Here is a 22629-nt window from a genome sequence, read left to right on the forward strand (position 1 = left end):
CCAAGGTTGGGCTAAGTGCTGCCATCTAGTGACTACTGCTAACTTATAGTTGCTCTAGATTTATTTAAATTGAATATTAAAATAAGTAACACATGGACAAAAATGATGCCTTCAGATTAAGTTTGCTTCACATTCTTCGAAGGGGAGAAAAGAGAAGAAATCTGTCATCCTAGAATGGAAAGTAAAATATCACAAAGGAAGATTTATTAAAGAGCGAGGTCCATTTAAGAAAAAAAATGGGTAAAGCACCATTTTATTAATATTTGCAAAATGTTAGCATTTCACAAATGGTCCGAAGTGCTTTTAACATCAATTTAATATAATTGCAAATCAAAGAGAGGCACCTATGTAATTAGTAGAAATTTACTTCATTTGCAGATTAATCCTTATAATTCTAGAATAAGGACAGAACACAAAGCAGTGTTTTTTGGTTTAACAGCCACAAATTTTCTTCCTCCATCTCCGGTCTCCTGGCTTGTGCAGCAGACTTAGTTTGGAGAATGTAAGGAACAAAACAATTCATCTGCAACTATTTATCATCCTACAAGTACAACTAGGAGAAGACTTCATCTCCCTCTTGAGCCCTCTGACAAACATGGAGGCCATCAAAGGATTTCTCTTTCCTGCAATGAGTGTTACAAATGAGAAGTAACATAAACAAGCACCTGCTGTTTGTTAGCATCTCAAAAACAGTAGCACAAATGAAAGCTCAAAGAAAGGGATGGATCTGTTCTCACCTTCTTCCTAGAGGGCCAGGGACACTTGCATGTGTGGAAAATTGTCAGGAGTATCCCTTTTCAAAGAAAATGTTTGGACAATGAAATGATTTGAATAAAGATAATTGCTATGTAAGGCAGGTTTCACAGGACAAGGTTATTATGAGATATTGTGTGACAATCCACCCTTCTTGGTGCATATATCGCCATACTGAAATATCTAAACTCTCTAAAAAAAAAATACCCACAAAAATTGCTTGGGTGACTTGATTTTTTGTTATCCCATCTACCCTAATCTACAGGGTGTTCAGAAATAATGTACCGTATATGATATGAAAAAAACAACCGTGGTAACATACATATTCATATATATGTCAAGTTTGCAAATTCCCTCTTTGAATTTAGAAGCACTCAGGGCATGTGCCTATGTTTTAAAAGTTTTTACATGTGGACAGCACGTGAAAAAGTGCTATATCACCCAGTTCACAGAATAGGCAAACTAATACCCTATCTCAGGGAAGCTGCAGTTGTGACCATTTATTTTCTGGTAGCTTCCCAAGATTTCTCATGGAAATTCATCAATAGCTTAAATAAAAGGAATAGAAATAAAATGGGTAAAGTAGGCCCAATTGGTTTAATATGCTTTTTAAAAACAACATCTGAAGAAGGGGGAGGGAGGGCAATACTTCTGCCTCTGTCCTCTCTGAAGATGCCACCATGTCAACCCCAGATCACTTGAAGCTCTCTACCGCTGGAAAAGAATGTAAAAAGGGCGCTCTTTACCTGTACCGCCTGCCTATCTTGGTTCTTTTAGTAAAAATCATAATGCACCTGGGAATCATTTCCTTCTGAACTGTGTAAAATTTCAACTAAAATCTTTGTGCAAAGTTGTGGATGCTGACACAATAATATTTTGGTTTATTAATCTTTTGATACTTAATTTAAAAGTGAACAGTTGAAAAAAATCTGTGATAATAATAAATTATGGCCATATATATAAACAAGGAAATGGAACATCTAAATCGTAAAATGTAGCAACTGCATTCATATCTGTTTTGCTACAAGGATCCTACAAGGCAGCCAGTGAAAGTTTCCTGCATTAAAAAAAAAGTGTGCCCACACCATGTATGACTAATTTACACTGTTTTTAACCTACACTGCTCTGAATGTAAGAAAACTGTGTGCATGGAAACAAGCTTGTAATAATCCCTTAAGCCTGAAATTGTAAATATTTCCCAAAGACTAAAAAGCAATGCTTCCTTATACAGATGGACAGTGTATAAAATAAGAGCATTAACCCGATAAGAACATTAAATAAAATTGAAATGCACAATGAAAATCAAACAAATATATGAAAAACTTACATTTTCATAACTTTCTGATTGCTTCTTGTAATGACCTGATCTTTTTACTCCTTTGCTTTATGCATGGTTTAATCTATTTCTTGAATGGATTCAGCCTAATCCAGTCTAAATTAAGTACATTTATGTCCTTATGAATTCATCTGAGAGTTAAGCAGCTGGATGCTCTAATTGCTTTATATGAAAAAAAGAGATTTAGAATTTCTTGTTGTGACTGTGCTTTTGTAAGCACTGAACCCACAATAAATATTTATCCAAAGTTCACTGATAGGTTTGTTGCTGCTCCTTAGGTAAAGTATACTAAAATGTAATAGAATGATTGGAAAAAAATCATAGAAAAAAACCCCAGTGCAATGAAATAAAAAGTTCTTATCACATTTTGTGTTTCAGTTATGTGAGAGATTATTTCAGTTCAATTAATAATTTCATTTTATTTCTCTCATCTTTATTGGTTGTTGCAGCCAGCTGACGCAGTTGAGGTGCCTCCTTGTTTTTGTTTCTTACGCCGTTTGTTGAGGAGCCGATTGTTGGATATTTTCAAATCTTTAATTTTTACCTGATCATAGTCTACTCTCATGGTTGCCAACGCGCTAGTCATTTCCTCCTAAAATACACAAGAAGTAATAGTGAAATTTAAAGGGAAAAAACCCCCCCATCTTCTGTTATATCTACACAAGGAAGGATCTCAGCCAAGGGTAACTAACAACTGTAGAGTTTCCCCACAAAAGCTATATACCAGATGTAGTAGACTGTAATGAATAAAAAAATATAAGTAGGATTAACTATCACATATTAGTGACCAAAAACCCAAGAACCAAATTAATCTTATAAGGAACATTCAGCAAAGTAATATATCTTTAATGCTGTCCATGTGTATCTGGAATTTAATGTTTTCCTATGTCAAAGCCAACCTGGCATTGGAAAAGTTCTAGAAAACACGAGTGATAGAGTGAAGTGGGTACTGAAAGTCCAAAACATCTGAAAGACCAAGCTGCCTATTCTCGTTGGAACTGAGTGAATCACAGTGGATACCTCACAAGTGATATACATGCTTTTGTTGTAACTCCCAGAACTTTTGGACAAACACCAACAGTACAATTTTCCCATTATTTTCCAAAGAACAGAAGATTTTTTTTTAATAAAGTGTGTAAATATTTGGACATATCTAGCACATTTTTTTAAAAAACCCCCAAACTTTCTACTTGAAAAAGCATACTAAAGAAAAAATAAAGTAAAAATTCTGGCTTTTAGCTGTTGCGGACCTTTTTGCTACAGTTTATATAAAAAGTAAACAGCCACCCTGCCACTAAACCCTGCTTGTCCTTCTGTGCCTAACTAGTAATTCTCTCAACCGGTTATCTGCCTATGTTTTAGCAACCATTGTGCAAAAGATAATGAGTTGAAGGTATGTTCACGCTACTTGGGGTTATAAACAGTTGGAGAGAACATTATTTTTTTCAACGATCCATAAAAAGGAGCATCTCCACCCAACTCTACACATACACAAACATTACCTTCACTTCATCCCAGTGGTCTTTGTCTTCTTGCAGGACTCGGGTAGTGTGAAGAGGGGTTGGTGGCACCACCATGGATTGCTAAGAGAAGCAATCAACAGAGAAGATTTCTTGTGACAGACTGTTGACACACTAACCATTAACTGTTCTTAAAAAAAGAAGCCGTGTTTAAAATGTAGAAACTTGTCTCCTAAGCTATGTGAGAAAGAGTGTAGGCGGCTGCATTTTGGGAGACAGTCGTATTTTTCATAATCGCAAAATTGCATAACTTCCAAAAAGAATATGGCAATTAACTTGCTAAAAACTGGAGGAGAAAATCACATTTCAGCTCCTCCTCCTTCCCCCAGCAAACATTTGTCAAAGGAGGATAAGCTTGCAGCAGCAGGAAAAAGTACAACGTATCCCCTTCTGCTTCTCAGCTTCCAGATAGACCTTTTCCCCAAACTAAATCTCACACCTCTCATCATAAGGCTCAAAACCATATTCTTCATAATATAATTTGGTTTTGCCCTTCTTATCTCAGTGTGAAATTCTGCAGCTCTTAACATCAAGGTCCCATTCTCCTTTTTTTTAATGTTTTCATTTATAGGCCACATAGCTGAATGAGAACTGGAACTGTCAGGAAGATAAGTTTTAAAAACAAAAGCTCTTATCATAGCCACACTTACATTTTACTTTGTAAATTCTGCTTACAATGAGGTTGACCCAACACTTGAATCAAAGGCCAAGCCTACACTTTTTCTTGGATCAACTGACATCTCTGTGTCCAAATTAACCAGTTCTGCACTGTGACCTATGTCAGTGTTTCCACATGTGGTTTTTGGCTCAGAGGAATGGCAGAGGCTAGAACAGTTTCTTGACATAGAAACGTAGACATAAAAATTCTAAGACTCTCCAGAACTGTTTATATTAGAAATTTAAAATTTAAAACTTGATACTTCACTTTCAACTTTGGGGACTGGAAAGAAAGCAGGACTTTCTCCTCTTAGACAGGTTCAACTCATTTGTCTGCTTAACTTTGAGGCCTTCTTATTGAGGCTGAGATTCCTTTTCAGCCTACATTCCCTTTGGGTTGAGAGAGATGACAGCTCTCTACTTCACCATTTGCTCCATATAGCACTCAAATTGCTCTCCTGGACCTTGTCTCTCTCGTAAAGAGAAAGAGTACACAAGGCATTTAATTTCTTTAGACTGAGTTTCCTTAGCAAGGATATAAATACGTGTTTATAGCAGCTATCTGAAGTTCATTGATAGATATGAGAATCCAGTACAGAAAATGTTGGTGTCTTTTGCCTGGCAGAATGCAGATGGAAAACTTCAGCAGCAGCTTGCTCTTTTCCACTCCCAGAGCCTTTTAGTTAGCTGGCATCTCCATCAGAAACAACTCTGGTGTGGTTTTTCTAAGAGAGCTGTGCTTAAGCCTCCCCCTTCCCTATCCTGAGTTTTCCCAGTCCTCTGCCAAAAACTGAGAACGCCCCCAACGCAGGAGGTCTCTATTCATATCAACACTGTGTAGCACGATGGTGCCTTGGAGGTCTAATAATAAGTCCTACGTTGATGAGGTAATGTAGCTTTTTATAAATGAGAGAAAGAGAATGTGTGCACTGCAATGAAAGCTAAATCAGGCTGAGAGCAGTTGGGTTGGGGGTGTAATGTCCTCGAGTGCCACTCTCAAGAGAGGTTTTTTTCCCCCTCTACCCTCGCAAGTGTTCCCTCATACTGTGATGGAGAAATTATATTCTTTTTTACAGATAGAGCCTTAGTTCAATTAGCAATATGCTAAATCTTCTCAGCAGGCTGCCTAGAACCCAGATCAAGACACAGGCAGACCATCGTGCAGGACTCACATTAATCCAGGGATGATTCATAAATTGAGAAATGGTCATTCTCTCTGTTGGGTCAGTTTTCAGCAATAAACGAATGAGCTGCTTGGCTAGAAAAGAAATACAAATGGAAACGTAACTTAGGCAATAACAGCTTGTAAAATTATACAAGAAAAATATTGTAGAATATCCATGCACTCTAGTCGCTTTTCCTCTTCTGTCAAATTAGAAAAAAGGGCACCAATGAATGAACATGTCATATTCATATTCTTATATTTAAGAACTGCTCATCCTTTCCCATTTATATCCTGCCTTTCACCCAGAAGCACAAGACCACGCATAGCAATTTCCTCTCTAAAGTTAGCAGCCACGATAAGATATATTACTGGTACCAAATGAATCTTCATAGCTTATAATAGTTTCTAAATATTTTTTATAACAAATTTGTTTTAATAATTATTAATTACTGTTTTTAGCCTTGTGATATACCTCCTTGAGCTATTTGTTTGTGAGAAGGCCATATACATTTGACAAAATAAATTTGACAAATAAATACATTTCTCCTCAGTTTTAGATCAATACCCTAACTGCTGCAATATTTTAATTCTACAGGGAGGAGAGAAATTTGAAACCGGGGGGGGGGGGGAACATGATGTGGAATTAAAGAGCTCTATCAACTGAAATCATCAGATCACCCTCCTCTCTGATTTCTTTAAGCTATGATAGGATATCTATGGTTCTCCAAGTGTTGTGGGACTTCAGTTTCAGACAGCATAACCAATATCCGAAAGGCCAAAGTTTCCTTACTCCTGAATGAACCATTTTCCATTGGTTGAGGAGACATGTCGTCCACTGCTGCCAAGCCTGGAACAGTTAAGAAATTTGGCCCTCAAAAGATGACTAGATTTGCTAGCCCAGATGAGGCAAACGTGGCTCCAAGCAGGAAAAATCATTTCAGGATGATGCATTTTTGAGCAATTTACAAATTGTGAACACGTCTGTATAATATTATTTGTTATATGGAATCTCACATCTGGAAGCAGCAACTGTTGTCAATAGGCTAGTACTAAGCTAGAGGTAAGCAAGCTGTGGTATCCCATATGTTACTGAGCTCTTAATTCTTAGCATCCTAAAAAGTGATGGTTGCTAGTAGTGGTCAGACAGCAATTTCTGGAATGCCATATATTGCCTATTCCTGCTCTAGACAAACATACTGAAGCTAATTACAAAGAAAACCAGACATTAAGAGGCATACTGGTGGAACAATAGAATATTTGTTACCTAGAATACATTTTTGCTTATTTTCTACTGGCCCAGTATATCTACATTTCTCTCTAAAATAAGATTGGAAGAAATGGCATTTAATTCAATTTGTCTATTTTTTGTTTGTTTGTTTCTGACCATTATTTTTACAACATTTATGAGTTAGGTATGTGCATTCATGAAATTTGCCAAATTTTATTTGTTTCTTTGTTTCCATCTCTCCTTTATTACTTGTACAAATAACTCTTAAGTGGCAAACACATCCAACCCACATTTGTTTCCTATTTTGCCCACAACAACAAACCTGAGAGGTGAGTTGGGCTGAGAGAGAGTGACTGGCCCAAGGCCACCCAGCTGGCTTTCATGGCTAAGGCAGGATTGGAACTCACAGTCTCTGGCTTTCTAAGTCTGATGCTTTAACCACCAGACAGTCTTATATTTTGAAGGTCTCTATGAACACATATGTCACCCAAATAAAAGTTGCAATTTTTTAAAAACTCATCAGTGATGCAGTTTTAATTGGAGACATACACAACACTCATATTTACCTTCGTCAGATACCTCTGCCCATTCAGGATTTGGAAATCCATACTGCCCCATCCGAATTCTTCTTTTCATTCCGGGGGAAATGGCTTGGCCAGTATTGGAATAGAATGGAGGGAACCCACACAAACTGCAAAAGAAGGACAAATGCAGATGAACTTCTGCTAACTAGAAAATTACTATACATTCCTTCCCTAGTCCCAGGTAGAGTCACAGATGGGCTGCTGAGTCTTTTGACAGAATGAGTAATGATCCAGTGACTAATTTTTCTGATTTACTAGTGACATTAGGGTGTCGAGGAGCTAATGTATGACATATCTGAATTCTGACTTGTTATTTAAATTTTACACTTACAGAATATACATGATGACACCAAGAGACCACATGTCACAGGATTTGTCATATTTCTCTGGACCAAGCACTTCTGGGGCTGAAGAAGAGAACAAAAGAATTGTGAATGTTAGTTTTTCAGATGTTGGTTATGCACTAGCTAATATTTATTCTTTCCTTATTATTAAATAAGCAGTTGCTATATAATTGAACGTAGGTACTTTAATCAGCAGTAACAAATACTTTATATAATTTACTTATATAAACTAGTGTACATGAGCATATATGGGGAGTGTCAGAAACAGACATCCCAAATTTTATTTCGAGTGCCACCAGCAATGTGAAACTGATTATCCATAGTAAATCTAGAACCGTGAGCTGTATTGCTTTGCTTCCATGATCTCAGCTTGTACCATCCTCCCAGTACATAACATACATAACGAAAGGAGGAAGCTTTAGAGTTCACAAGGTTAATACTGTATGGAACAAAGCTGTGACTGAATCTGGATGTTCTGCTTCGGATACCACGGAGGCTCCCTGCTATCCAAAGCAGAATATCCAGATTCAGTCACAGCTTTGTTCCATACAGTATTAACCTTGTGAACTCTAAAGCTTCTTCCTTCCGTTATGTATTCAAGATGGACAGTAATTAATATTTATATGTTGCTTATATGTAAGGGTGTAGGTCTATACATATGTTGTATATAGTAGGTTTTAAATGTGTGTTATGTATGTGTACACTTTGAGAGCAAGCAACTAAATTTCATTTTTAATGTGTGCCATTGTGCCTACAGGAAAAAAATGATAATAAAGGTTATCTAAATCTAAATCAGTATAATTTGTCAGTTGTTACAGGGACCTTTTTTTGCCTACAAACACCAATTTGCACACTACATTGCTTGCTGAGGTCCAATAGTGACAATGGAAATTAACTCAGCCTGTTGTGACTGTGCACAGGGGCCTTTTTCCTCTAATCCTGGATTGGTGTCTTTGGATCTGATCTCTGACTATATATACTATAGTACAGGGGTCCCTGGCACCAGTCGGCAGCATGCCAGAAACCACTCCACCACGCAAACAAGCAAAGCCCCATTTGCTGGATGCAGGCAGCACACAAAACCACGCCCCCTCTGGTCCATGGAAAAACTTCTCTCCATAGAACCTGTTGCCCAAAAGGTTGGGGACCTCTGCTATAGTATACTTTAATATAATTGCATGCATCCATAGGTTAGAACTCAACTGTCTAGTAGCTGATTTTTTACTTCTAACAGCAAGAGTTGAGTGCATTTATGAAAGTGTAATAATTTCTTGATTTCCAGAATGAAAAAAGCCAAACTTACCTACGTAGTAAGGAGTGTAACAAGGAGTCTGCAATGCATTCTGTATGGTTGTCTCTTTAGCAAACCCAAAATCTGTGAGCTTAAGCACTGATTCTTTCTCTTTGGATGTATAAAGAAGGTTTTCTGGCTGGAATTGTATATATAAAAAAGAATACAAATGAAGATTAACAGGATATTTTTTGGTACTAATGTCTTCTGAATTTTTAATTCTGTTTAATTTAATTTTGGTTTGTAGCTAGAACCAAGTTTACTTTTAAATATCAGTACATTTTAATATTGAGGCCAATTTTAAACTGATTAGGCCTTCTTTACCCCTTATTTAAATGGACTGACTTTTAAAAGATACTTGGATTCCTGCCCCAGAGTGTGACTTAAATGTTTGATTCAAATTGCTCCTCTCAAGTGTCAAAACAGGCCTATGCAATCAACTGTTTACATGTGTAACTACATGTATAAACACATTCAGTTCTCACCTTGACATCTCTATGAGCTATGTTCATTCCATGAAGATGTTGGATAGCTGTTCCAATGTCTCTCATTATTTCGGAGGCTTCTAGAAATGTTATTTTATAGAAAGGTCACATTAGCATTCTTGCAGTATCTTAGAGATATACAGTGTTTCTAACTACAGTACCAACCAGCTTGATTATGTCAGGGGAAAATAATAAAATTAACCCTAAGGCTTGTGTTTTGCTTTGAGAATGACTATCATTAATTAATTTATTTCTGTTTCTCAGTCCTTTGGTTAAAAGGCAACAATACCATTGACATGAAATTTTCCACATTGCATACCTGCAATACACTGAACAATTTTTAAATGACTAAACAAACACCTGTTGTGTAGGTTTATTTTGAAATAAACAGCAGTATTTGGTGAAGCTTCAATCTATAATGTAAAAGCCTCACTTTTTAAATTTGTATGGTTTTTCATTAAAAACAATGCACGATGAAATTTATATTTCTGTGAGTTTTCAGGCATTTAGAAATAAAAATAATCAGAAGTTCTACAGAAATTTTTGAAAAAGTTAACCAATTTTAATTTGATTAGAATTTCTTTAAAATAGTAAGAATGAAGAGTTTATCTAAATTCTAACTTCCAAAAATGTGTTCATAAAAGCTCCTTGATGTTCTACCTTTTTCTGTGAAAGCTTGGTCTCCTCGCTCCTGGATTCGAGTGAAGAGTTCCCCTCCCTCCATGCTGTGAACAAGATACAGATGATTCAAAGTACAAGTACAGAAGAGCGCTTAATTTCAGTTTTTACGGGTAATACTATTTCTCCATTTCACATCTGCTATGCGTTTCTCGAACCAATCTGACATAGCAGCCCAAAGCTGTTGCTCTAGCCTTACAGCACTCATAAAGATCTCGATCATGTTGCAACCCGTTTAAACATTGCTTAAATGTTTCTAAAGGATTTGCTGTGCTTGTGTGCTTTTGCAGCCTCTGGATCACCTGCTTCTGATTGATCCAGTTTTCCTGCTTACAAAGAAGGTCCCTGGCTATCTGGAAAGTATGTCTTCCACTCTAGTCTTTAAAAGGCATGTCAAATTACTAAGAATATTCTCATGATATCATCCAGGAACTACGTTTAGATGCCAAAGCATTTGGGAAAGTTGCAGAGCAGTTGAGGCTGCTCTACAACTTTCTTCCCTTGAAGCATAAAACAAAGGTGGTTCTTCTCAAACTCTGTACATCAAACTATAACTTGTCTGTACCTGCCCATTTTTTAAAAATACTGCCGAAGGGGGTAGTACTGCCAATCGCTGGCCTACTGCCATGTCCTTTATATAATTTCCTATCCAACGTACAACAACACACAAAGGAAGTCTCTTTGCAGTGGGAGGAGATGGAAGAGTATGGCCAAGAAGGTGGGCAGAAAAAAATAGTTTACATGGCTTTTCACCTTTACAAATGGCTGGAAGACCTTAGTTTGGACTACTGTAATGCTATGTTTATTTATCCACTAGTTACATTCTACAATTAACAACTTATGCCCTCTAGTAATGGCTAACCATAATTCCCAGAATGTATTTTCATGGGCTTATGATTCATAGAAGTGCTAGGAAATAAAGTTCAGTGTCTGGAGTCACACAGTTGTCTGCCCTGTATCTCATAAATATTTTTAAATATGTTATTTGTCATGCATGCAGACTACTTAAATCCTGCTGTCTTTAATGGGATTTTAAACGTTTAGCAGCAAGACCACTGCTGCAATAAATCACCTACTTGTGACTGGAAGACTCTAAATTGCTGCTCATCCCTGTGCCTCCCTGATATATTTGATAACAAAGAAAACAAATGCACACACAATGAGTTTCAAAGCTTGATGTTTAATATACATGCGAGCTTTTCAGAGAAAGCTGAATCACCAGTATTATTACTTGACCATACTGGAAATGAGCACAATAGACAAAACTGCAGGATGGCTAAAATTAATTTCTCTAGTTTTGATGCTATCAAAATTCTGGAAAAAATAAAACAGCAACAGTACATGAAAGATCGGAGAGTGTTTGAAGACAAATATAAAATTAGCCCAATATAGATTCTACAAATAAAACTCTTAGGGAGGAAAAGCATAATCTGAGCAGATGCATAGAAAGTTCAGAAAAAGATACATAAGTCTTAGAACTGGGATGAAAGAAACTGGACTTGCCTCTTGACCCTGATCCTTCCCTCCATACCAGTTATTTTCATAGTTAGGATGAATGAGAATAGCTACAAATTCCTTTGAATATACTCCAGTCTTCTGCAACTTTTCCAATTTCTGGACAGTCAGCCAGGACAGCCAGCCAATAGTATCAACTATATTAATTTGTTCACCATCTCTCATCATATCTGTACAAGCCTTTTCAGAAAATACATAGATTTCTCTCTGTAGCAGGGTGTCAAACTGCTGGCCCGTGGGCCAGTTGCATCATATAGAGACCAGGCCCACCCCAGCTCCGGCAATGCAAAAAAAGTCGCAATACGTCACGACATGTGACGAGTTTGACACCCGTGCTCTACAGCATGCAAGAAGTATCAACTGCAGTATATTTTACATTTAAGTCAACGTCATCTATGTTCAAATAGATGAATGTTAGTTAACAGAAACATACAGTGGTACCTCCGTACTCGACTGCTTTGAAACTCATAGAATTTGTTACTCTGACACATTTTGACAAAAAAAGTCTTCTTTCGGTACTCATTGTTTGTTTGATATTTGACACGCAAGCTAGAACTTGTTTGTGTGGGCTGCCTTGTGACTCACTACCCTTTCCAGATGAAACAAAGGGTCCCATATTAGTCACATGGTTTGTTTCGTATTTGTTGTTTTTAGTACTCGTCATGTCTCCCAGAACCAATTAACGATGAGTATTGAGATACCATTGTACTATATTCATATTCACAATGCAAGAGTAAGAATACAGAATCTGTTCCTAAGAGCATCTGTTCTAATGTATACAGTATCATCTTGAATAAAACATGTATAATGCTTGTGGCTTTTACAGTTTTGTACAGAAATTTCAAACACCTCTTCTTGTGTCTTCACCCAAGCTAAGGAAAATAACCCCTTTCTCAAAAAGCCATACAGCAATCCATTTTTCCTCTGAGCAACATTAGGTGCTTCAATAAATCCCAGCTATGAAGACAACCCTAATTAGCTAGAAACATATTAGTTAAGGGTAATAAATACATTAATTATACTTTAAATAGATCAGATGGCATCACTATCTATAGAGAAGCTTCCCAGAAGATGCCATTATCCTCATCTCTTGTAGAGAGCTTTGTTGTTGTTGTTAGCTACAAAGTCGTGTCCGACCCATCGTGACTCTATGGACAACATTCCTCCAGGCCTTCCTGTCCTCTACCATCTTCTGGAGTCCACTTAAGCTCACGCCTACTGCTTCAGTGACTCCATCCAGCCACCTCATTCTCTGTCATCCCCTTCTTCTATTGCCCTCAATCTTTCCCAGCATTAGGCTCTTCTCCAGTGAGTCCTTCCTTCTCATTAGGTGGCCAAAGTATTTTAGCTTCAGGATCTGGCCTTCTAAAGAGCAGTCAGGGTTGATCTTCTCTAGGACTGACCGGTTTGATCGCCTTGCAGTCCAAGGGACTCGCAGGAGTCTTCTCCAGTACTATAGTTCAAAGGCCTCAATTCTTTGGCGCTCAGCCTTTTTTATGGTCCAGCTTTCACTGCCATACATTGCAACTGGGAAGACCACAGCCTTGACTATACGCACTTTTGTTGACAGGGTGATGTCTCTGCTTTTTAGTGTGCTGTCTAGATTTGCCATTGCTTTCCTCCCCAGGAGCAAGTGTCTTTTAATTTCTTGGCTACACTCCCCATGTGCAGTGATCTTGGAGCCCAGGAAAATAAAATCTCTCACTACCTCCATTTCTTCCCCATCTATTTGCCAGGAATTGAGAGGGCCAGATGCCATGATCTTGGTTTTCTTAATGTTGAGAGCTACTCAAATCATAAAATTGGCTACTGAGGAAAATGGGATGATGAACTACTAGATAAACCCTCAAAGCAATTCTGATACCTTTCCATCTCTTACTATGTAAGCATGGCTGAACTATGGAAAAATAAACAGGGAACTCTTCATATAGAGGTTTCTACTGCCACTCCAACTACAGACTAGCTTTGATTAATGACATCATTACTACATAGGACGGGGGAGGGGAGGGGAATTTAATGCAGTACGTTGTTTGGACTGATTTAGATTATTACTTTCCAATCGCTCAGTAGCCATTCACAGAGACAATGGCAAAAGAAAAAAATCATACAGCTAGTCATCGACTTACGACCACAACTGAGCCAAGAATTTATGTTGCTAAGTCAGAAATTTGTTAAGTGACTTTTGCCCCATTTTATGACTTTTCTTGCCACATTTGTTAAGTGATTCACTGTAGTTGTTAAATTAGTAACACTGCTTCTCCATTGGTTTTGCTTGTCGGTTCGCAAAAGATGAACACATGACCTTGGGACACTTTTGACCGTCATGAATATGAACCAGTTGTCAAAAATCCAAATGTAAATCACATGACCCTGGGGGCGCTGCAACCGTCATAAGTGTGAAAAATGGTCATGAGTCTTTTTCAGTGCTGTTGTAACTTTCAACAGTTACTAAATGAAGCGTCGTAGGTTGAGGACTACCTGTACAGTAGGAACCCAGCTCCTTTCTCAAGAAACTTAAGATTTTTTAAACAAATTACCAAGATGGTTTTGAACACTCTTTCTTGGGGATTATGGACAACTCTCTACTGTTTTCTATACTAAAGAGATTGTATGACTGAGATCTAATCATTGTCTTCAAGATTCCAAATATAAAACAGGAGGGTGATGCTTACCACTCCATGATGATTAAAAGGCATCTCTTCCCATGGTGTATATTCTCATAAACTTCCAAGATATGGACAATGTGGGGACAGCCTGAAGCTCGCCAGTGATGATCCACTTCCTGCCGTGCTTTTGGACTGTCATACAAGAGCTGTAAAGAGACAGGGAGGAGGAGTAACAATGAAGCTAACTTTTTTATTTACCATCTAAATTTGCTACCCTTAAAACTAATGGGAATGAAAACCTTGGAAACAAGAAGTTTTTAAACCACTGCCCTTAGTACAATGAAATGAAATAATCTTAAACTCTTGGCCTTAATCTGCTGCTCTTCCAAAGTAAACTAAATGTATTGTGAGACCATGATCCTTTTCCAATTTGAAGTATGTATTCAAAGGGTTGAGTCGATGGCGAGTATATATTTAACAGATAATTGGGGAGAAAAATATCACGGATCATGCTCGTAATGTTAAAGAGTGGTGGTAGAAATATAGGATTTATTTTCTTTCTCTTCCCTTTACACAAAAATAACCTTTGTAAACTGTATACATTCTAGCCCCAAAATAGGTTTGTAAGTAATAGAAATGAAGAGTGAAGCCGAAGAAAATAAGATAGTCCTTGGACCCCAAAAGGGGGACTTACCACCTGGATTCTAAGTTCCAATGTCTGCCCCCCCCTTCCAATCATGTAACTGCATCCTGGGTGCTTATCAACTGGCCCACATTTATGGCTGTTTGCAGTGATCGCAATTTATGCTGTTGCTTTTTTCCCCAGAAACTAGTGCTTATTTTCAGTTTCCAGCAAAAAACATCCCATAGTGAGCAATGGATTCATTTAACAACCATGGTGTTTTATTATCTGAACGCTGCATTCACATGACTACTGCAAAGAAAGGTTGCAAAATTGGACAATGGACATGGTCACATGATGATCTGCTTTACGACCGTCACAGAAAATGTAAGCTCAAATATGGTCATAACTTATGTTTGAAGCAACTTACAGCTTGCTTCACCTGTCTGACAGTGTTAAAAAAGGTTTGCTTTTCTTCCTCTTTATCTTACTCAATACAGTTCTTGGCAGCTGAGAAGTGCATTGTAAATATATGCTGACTGTATGAGTATGTTTCCTAAATGGAAGAAGTTTCTAAAGTGGGCTATCAGTTCATTCTATAGTAACTACATATAAGTTTGCAGCCTTACTCCTGTTAGAAGTACCAGTCTTATGATAAGAGAGGTAGAACAGAGTAAAAGAAATTCATCTTTGATAAAGCAAACAAGGAAAATGAACCTATTCTTAATAAATATGAAGCAGTTGGTATTTATCTTTCAAAAGAGTAGATGAACATAAAAATGTTCTGGTACAGCTCAAAGATTTAAGTTGCTTAATAATTGGTTTTTTTTGTTACGTAATGCCAACAGATACCACGTTACTGCATGGATAAGTGTTCAGTATTTCTGCTTTTATTGGTTCAAAGAAGAAAAGTGCTTCTTATAGCCTTTCCTAGAAGAAAACACAGACATGATTTCATATAGATTTTTTTAAAGTGCTTTACGAAGCACTTTTACGAGTACCAATCAATTCAGTTCCATTTCCATGGAACTGGAAGATCATATAAGTGCTGTAGAATTCTGGCATTTTAAAGCTTGCATTTTCAAAGCCACTGTGAACATAACTGTGATCTAGAATATCTCAATTCTTATCCTTGGCACATATTATAATTAGATAAGCATTCTTTTACAACCAGATGTACCTACAATAATATTCAGGCAACTCTTACAGGCATAAATATATTTCCATTACTGTTAGGCAGAGAGGTATGGGGCTCAGTGGCTTAAAAGATGCCACTGAGAAGGTCTACGTTCCAGTGGTTCGCGATCTACCACTGCATGATTGGGTCAGCTCCCATCACCTGCCTCAGCTCCTGCTAACGCAGCAGTTCAAAAGCATGTAAATGCAAGTAGATAAATAGGTAACATTTCAGCGGAAAGGTAACAGTGTTCCATATTTCACCATATGCTTTGTGCTGCAATGTGATGTCATGGTGGCCACATGACCACAGAAATGTCTTTTAGACAATGCTGGCTGAATGGCTTAAAGAAGCAGAGATGAACACTACACCTAAGTTGGCTACGACTAGTGGAGTAAAACTCCTAGCAGAGTAAATTCTTTTACCTTTACTGTTAGGTAGAATATTAAATTAGTATTAAGGCTACACAAAACTCAGTCTAGAATTTCATAATGATGCGAGATATGCGAGATTGGGTGGCAGTGCTAACATTTTCAAAGTTAGTCTAAATAAATTTATCTTGAAATAAAATGCAAATATACAACTGTGTTGAATAAATAGGTGGAATATGAGAGGCAGCAGCATAAAGCATTTTTACTCTGAAATATATTTTAAAATATTATTAGTGCTGAGAACTGCAACATCCAGGGAACTGCAATATCCTAAGGCTAATAATTTTCCACTCCACATGGTACTTTGGAATGTGCAAATAAAGGCCATTTTTATTGAGAATTAGCAGCGGATAAATTTTTTAAGCATAAATTTAAAAATTTTAATAATCTGAGGCATTATATTAAATCTCTTCATTAATTATTGAAAAAAATAACTTATTCAAGAAGGTTCCTTTCTTCTGTACTTTAGAAAAGCTGTAGGACTTGGACAATTTGCAGTGAAGGTTATGGATGCTCATGTGGGGGTGAAAGGAGGGCGGAAGTGTTCTTGATCCTTCTCCACTGATTTCTTTTAATAATTCTCTTCATCTCTGGCTTAGTAGCATCAATTAAATGTTCAGAAAAGAAAGATACTTTGAATTATACTTTAATGGCCTGGTAGGAATCAGCAGCAGCATCACCGGAAAAAAGTAAAATTATTCTCTTTTTGCTTTTCCCGCATTGTTTTCTGAAAAGCCTGGACTTCTATGGTAATACAAATCATCAGAGTGCCTTGTTGAGATGGATGGCCATGTAACTTGAATAGAATCATAGAATCATTTCCTGGGTCATTTATTTGATACTGTGGAATAATTTTTAAAAAGTCAAAGCTATTCAGCTCATCTTTTAATCCAGTCTTTTCTGATAAAAAAAGTCTATAATAAGAAACGCAAAGAGTGAAAGGGCACAACTGAACTTTAGATTGACATATATCCAAGAAATGCATGCTTACTTTGAACCAATTTAGCTCTATTCAGGACCAGATGGATTGCATTCTAGCCTATGGAAGGAACTAAATGATAAATCTGTCAAGTCTCTGTTTTCAAAAAATAGGCATGGGGAGGAAAAGCCATGAAGACACAGTCACATAGATGTCTGAGAAGATTCATAAATAGATCATAAAGAGAGTGATTCATAAATATATTGCAAAAGCGCGGCATTTATTATTTTCATATGTTTCCATAATCAAAAGATTGACTCACAGTCTTTTACACAATCAGTGTGGCTTTATCAAATCAAGTCTAGACACTAATTTCATTTTTGACCAGTAAGTGATTTACTGGATTGTCAGAATAATGGAGACACAGTGCATCTTGATTTCAACATGATTTGATAAAATACCTTCTAATGATCTGATTAGCACTGCACTTAACAGCTGGCTATAAAATATAGTACTTAGCTGGATTCATAGTTGTAAAGTCATACCCTAAGACTACTATCAGTAGCACGATAACCCTCTAACCTAAAAATGGAATTAACGTTCAGAACAATACGGGTAGGTTAGAACACTGTTTCCCAACATGTAATTTCAAGATGCATGGACTTCAGTCCTCAGAATTCTCCAAACAGCATGACAGTTATAGTTACATACTAGCTACAAGGTTGGGGAAAATTAGAGAAATGGGCTGAAAGTAACTGAATAAAACTTAATGAAAACAAATGCAAGATTATTAGCTTTTAAGAAAAGCAAATCAAATGCAGAGACATAGGGTGAGGATATTAGCATTTACTAAAAAGATCTCGGATTGGAAACTAGATCAGTCAATAGTGTGATGTAACTATAAAAAAAGTGAATGACAATTTAGGCTACATCAATAGACCATAACAATTTTCCAATTATTTTGCTAGAAATAATTGCTCCACTTCTTGCTGCTTTGGTCAGATCCCACTGTTAGTTCTGGGTGATGCTTTAATGAGGATCTAGAAGAGCAGCGAGAAGAGAAATTATGACCTATGAAGAAAGATTGAAGGACCTAAGAATGTTTTATTTTGAGAAAAGATTATTTTTTTTGGGGGGGAGAGGGGGTCAGTAATCTAACTGGAAAACCCTGGGAACTGAAAATGCTCTTCAAATATCTAAAATATATCTTGCCGAAGGACATCATGGCCTGTTCTCTACCATTTTGGAGTGTAGCAGAAAGACATACAGAGACGGGGGGGAAAGGGGGGGAGATTATTTTTACTGGGGGCAGGGGGAAGAGAAACTATGTTAACTAAAGGAATCCAAATTAAAACATCCCCCAAAATTATCTGACTACTCTCTTTTTGACCACTTTGATAATTGGTTCAACTGCTGAACTGCTCTTACTGTTTGGAAAAGATCACATAATGTGCGCTTGAATAACTAATTCACGCTTCCCAACATAATGTTCAAATTAGAATGAAATTACCCTTTCATATTATTTTAAATGTCTAAGTTTATGATAGCTTTATAATTAATGATAGCTTTATCATTAAAGTCTCTCCCTCCCTCTCGCTCTCTCCCTCCCCCCTTCCCCTCAACAAGAGAAGCATCTACTGCAAGTATTGTGCTATGAAACTTTGCTTCTTACAAGACACTGATTTATACAGTCCTTGCAATGACTGTGCAGTGAAATCTCTTGGATTCAGTAATACAACCTTAGAAATAGAGGAAGAGCCAATTGATTTATTCTCTAAGTGCTGCAGTTCCCAACAGAGTATCCTATTTAACATTACTGCTTATTTTGAACATGATAATTTTTCTGACCTTGAATAAAAGATAATCTGTTGGGAAGCTCAGGTATCAGATATGTGATATTTCAGTCATTCTACCTATTCTTGGGACACTTTCAAATGTGAGAAGAGGAGAATATCAGAACATAAGCTGTGGGGATTAGACCTCATGTGTCTCCTATTTTCTTCCTGCAGATATGGAAAAGATGTGGAAAAATACTAGGAAGGGAGAAATCAAGATGATTTTGGGAAAAACAAGATAGATGGCCAAAGTCCACTATTGCTGGATATTTTAAGCATGTTTTTTCCTTCTAAAATATCTCCTGATGCTGATTAATTCATTCCCACATAGATGAGTAATCAGTTAAACAATCCAAATGAATTTATGATTAACTGCCCAATTCTAAACACGTTTATTTGCAATGAGTTTGGGAGTGCTTGTTACGCTTAAGAGTGAACCCTAAACATTTTTTGTTGATCACCACTGAAGCAGTAGTGGGCATGTGTTCATATGGACCATCTAAAAGGTGGATAAATTATTTTTGGTGACTGCAAGGTTTCGAATGGAAGGATACTGTCAGTCATGGAATCAGCTACCGCAATGAAGCAAAAGTTGTAATATACATAATGCAACTCCTTATTCAAACCAGGATTATAAAAAAATAATTTTAAGTAGGCTTGCATAAAAGCTGCAAACTTTTGTTCCCAGGTTTCCAATTCATATTTAATAAAGGTTTAGTTGGACCCCAGAATGTTTTTGTTCATATTAGCAGAAAAGGAACTGTGCATTAGTTTTTTTTTTAGTGGAGATGATTTTTTTATATAACTGCACCTTTAATAAGTACTGACTTGAATTTGTAGGAAGAGAGAGATTGAAACTAAATTTATAATGTTTCCTAGTAGGCATAACAATATCAAGATTACATCCTAAAACTGTTCTTTACAACATAGTAACAAAAAAGTCTTATCTTCCGCATTTCATGGACACTTCTGTTCACCTGTTTGAATAAGATTATTGATCTCTGTGACAAAAACGTTAATAAAATCATTGGTTATAAACAAAAAAGCAAAACCTGTAGAATGCATTCCCAGTGATGCTGACATATCTAAAATAAGTAACCTAATTCCTGTGTTCTAAACTTTATTTGATGAAGTTTGTATTCTGACATATGTGATAGATCCTAGCAGAAACTTTGCTACCAGTGCTTTTATTTCTAAACAGTAAACATAAAACGGGGGGGAGCCCATATCAAGTTATTCTAGCCTTCAGGAATATTAGCTAGAAAAGAAAGAAGGTCTTCTTGATATAAAATGGTATAATACTGTAGCAAAAATAAAATAATGACCATAGGGTACCATTTGTCTGGTACCCTATGGTCAAATTCATATCAAGTACAGGGACATAAGCAAATAAAAAATCTGCTTTCAACTAAAGCTGATGGAAAGAAGCTACTAGGCCAGGGGTCAGCAACCTGAAACAGTGAAAGAGCCACTCGGAACCGGTTCCCTCACAAAATGAAAAACTGGGAGCCGCAAAAAATATGTGCGCATGCGCATACATGCGCACATGCACAGAACAGGGTTTGACTGAAGAGTGGAGCGAAGGCGAGATATGCACCAACCCTGCATATTTGAATTGATTGTTTGAACTTTTTTAGTCCCACTTTTTTTTTTTTTTGACTGCACATGGCAGAGGACTGGGAGCCGCAGGAGACGGCTGAAAGAGCCGCATGCGGCTCCAGAGCCGCGGGTTGCAGACCTGTGTACTAGGCGGTGCAAAAGGCCTTCCTATAATTAGGGACAAAAAGGTTGGGGGGAAAAACCATTTGGCCAGCTTAAGTTAGCAATTGGATTCTCAAAGACTATATTAATTATTAAATCTACATGCATCATACATACATACATCAATTAAATTCAAATATTGATGTAATGTGAAAATAAAATTACAATCCTGTATCCTATTTCTATAAAATGTGAGCCCAGGGGAAGGATAGGTCAACTCACAATATAATAAAGGCAGTTAGAGCAGTATAAAATTTAGCAAAGAATTCCCCCAAGCACTGTTAGCATGACAGTCTTAATTATTATTGAGATATGAAGTAAGTAAAATAATTGTTATTGAGATATGAAATGAGTAAAACAAATCATCTTGCCATGGAAAACATCCCAAGGACTTTGATTGAACAGCATATCTTCCCTATCTCTGCCCTAATTCTCAAGTTTTGTATAGTTTGTACATGCAAACCTTCTATTTCTGTTGTTGTTGCAAAAGTTCTTGTATTTAAGAATATATATTAAAATTTCTTATGTTTTTATTGTATTGTAAGCTGCCTAGAATCAACTTTGGATAGCAAGATGGGCAGCATATAAATTAAATAAAAGTCCAATAAGAAAATGCCATTCCCTGACAATTTGGCACATGCCAAGGATTTAACTACACGAGGAACAATATATCTCTCATACTGCAAAGAAAACATAAGGAATCGCTGAGAGCTTTGCCCCACAGGACAGAAGAAATACACAGCTACTAGATAAGATTCAGCATAATTCTTCTAGACATCAGGCAAAAGGTATTACTAGCCTGCTTAGACAAGAAATGGACAGACAACTATTACTTTACAAAATGCATGGTTAAATGCAGTTTGCTATTAAAAGATGCAAGATCACCCATCAACTGTATTGTTTTAAACAAATGTAGACATGCTTATGGATAAATTTGTAATGCATACTAGTTATGATGACTATCTGCTCCTCCAGGAAAACTCTGAATGCCAGTTACTGGGGAACAGCAGTAGAGATCTACTGCCTTCATGGCTTACTTGTGATCTTTCCAGTGGCAATTTGCTGGGCATTCTGGTAAGAGGATGCTGGACTAAACAGGCAATTGGTTTCGTCCAAAGGTCTTATGAGAAGAAGCTATGTCAGAAACCTGAAAGGGGTGACAACACAAATTGAAGAAAAAATACAAATTCATTAAGAGAATCATTAAGAGATTTCAAAGAGCAGGCAAGCTATCAAAGAGCAAAGTTCAATTTTTTTATACACTTCTGATTCTAAGCTTATTTTTCTATAAGGACATGTACAGAATTGCACAGGATGGCAAGTGGATTCCCTCCTTTTAAAAATTAAGATTTTCCCTCCAAATTAGTTTCTAGCTGATTGATGATACAGACAGCCCGAGCATTTTATTAAAGGACATACAATCTTAGCTTTCTGGAGAAGTATCTCTCATATTTTTTTTGTGTTAAGCGCTATTAGGCAAAGCACAAAAAGGGAATAAGAAATAGTAAGACAAAAAAATCCTATAGTGCTGAATTGCAAACCACTCACCAGGTCCAGATGCCACCTCACAGACCACCTTTTGCTCTTTAACTTTCTTATTTTTCTTTTCTTTTGGACCTCGTCAACTTCATCCAACTACAACTTCCTCAGTCTACCCATTCTTATTAGCCCATTCACTACTTTGCAGCTGTATTTTCATTCATTCTCTAGTCTAAACTACTT

General features: G+C 36.9%; 1 protein-coding gene across 4 annotated transcripts in view; it reads right to left on the reverse strand.

Annotated features, from left to right (window-relative positions):
• Positions 1–223: 223 nt before the first annotated feature.
• The window catches only part of MAPKAPK3 (MAPK activated protein kinase 3), a 61018-nt gene continuing 38612 nt past the window's right edge, over positions 224–22629 (reverse strand). For 3 of the 4 annotated variants that reach the window (XM_083356571.1, XM_083356574.1, XM_083356572.1), the window contains 9 exons: positions 14229–14368; positions 10024–10088; positions 9364–9443; positions 8891–9017; positions 7575–7650; positions 7226–7350; positions 5439–5524; positions 3592–3672; positions 224–2681 (listed from right to left, as the gene is read on the reverse strand). In XM_083356571.1, coding sequence (XP_083212697.1) covers positions 2523–2681; positions 3592–3672; positions 5439–5524; positions 7226–7350; positions 7575–7650; positions 8891–9017; positions 9364–9443; positions 10024–10088; positions 14229–14368 — 939 coding nt within the window. In that variant the 3' untranslated portion in view covers positions 224–2522. The remainder of the gene's footprint in view (positions 2682–3591; positions 3673–5438; positions 5525–7225; positions 7351–7574; positions 7651–8890; positions 9018–9363; positions 9444–10023; positions 10089–14228; positions 14369–22629) is intronic. The other variant, XM_083356573.1, reaches the window with a different exon arrangement.

The sequence above is a fragment of the Vipera ursinii genome (assembly GCF_947247035.1).
Source record: "Vipera ursinii genome assembly, chromosome: 2".
Lineage (NCBI taxonomy): Eukaryota > Metazoa > Chordata > Lepidosauria > Squamata > Viperidae > Vipera > Vipera ursinii.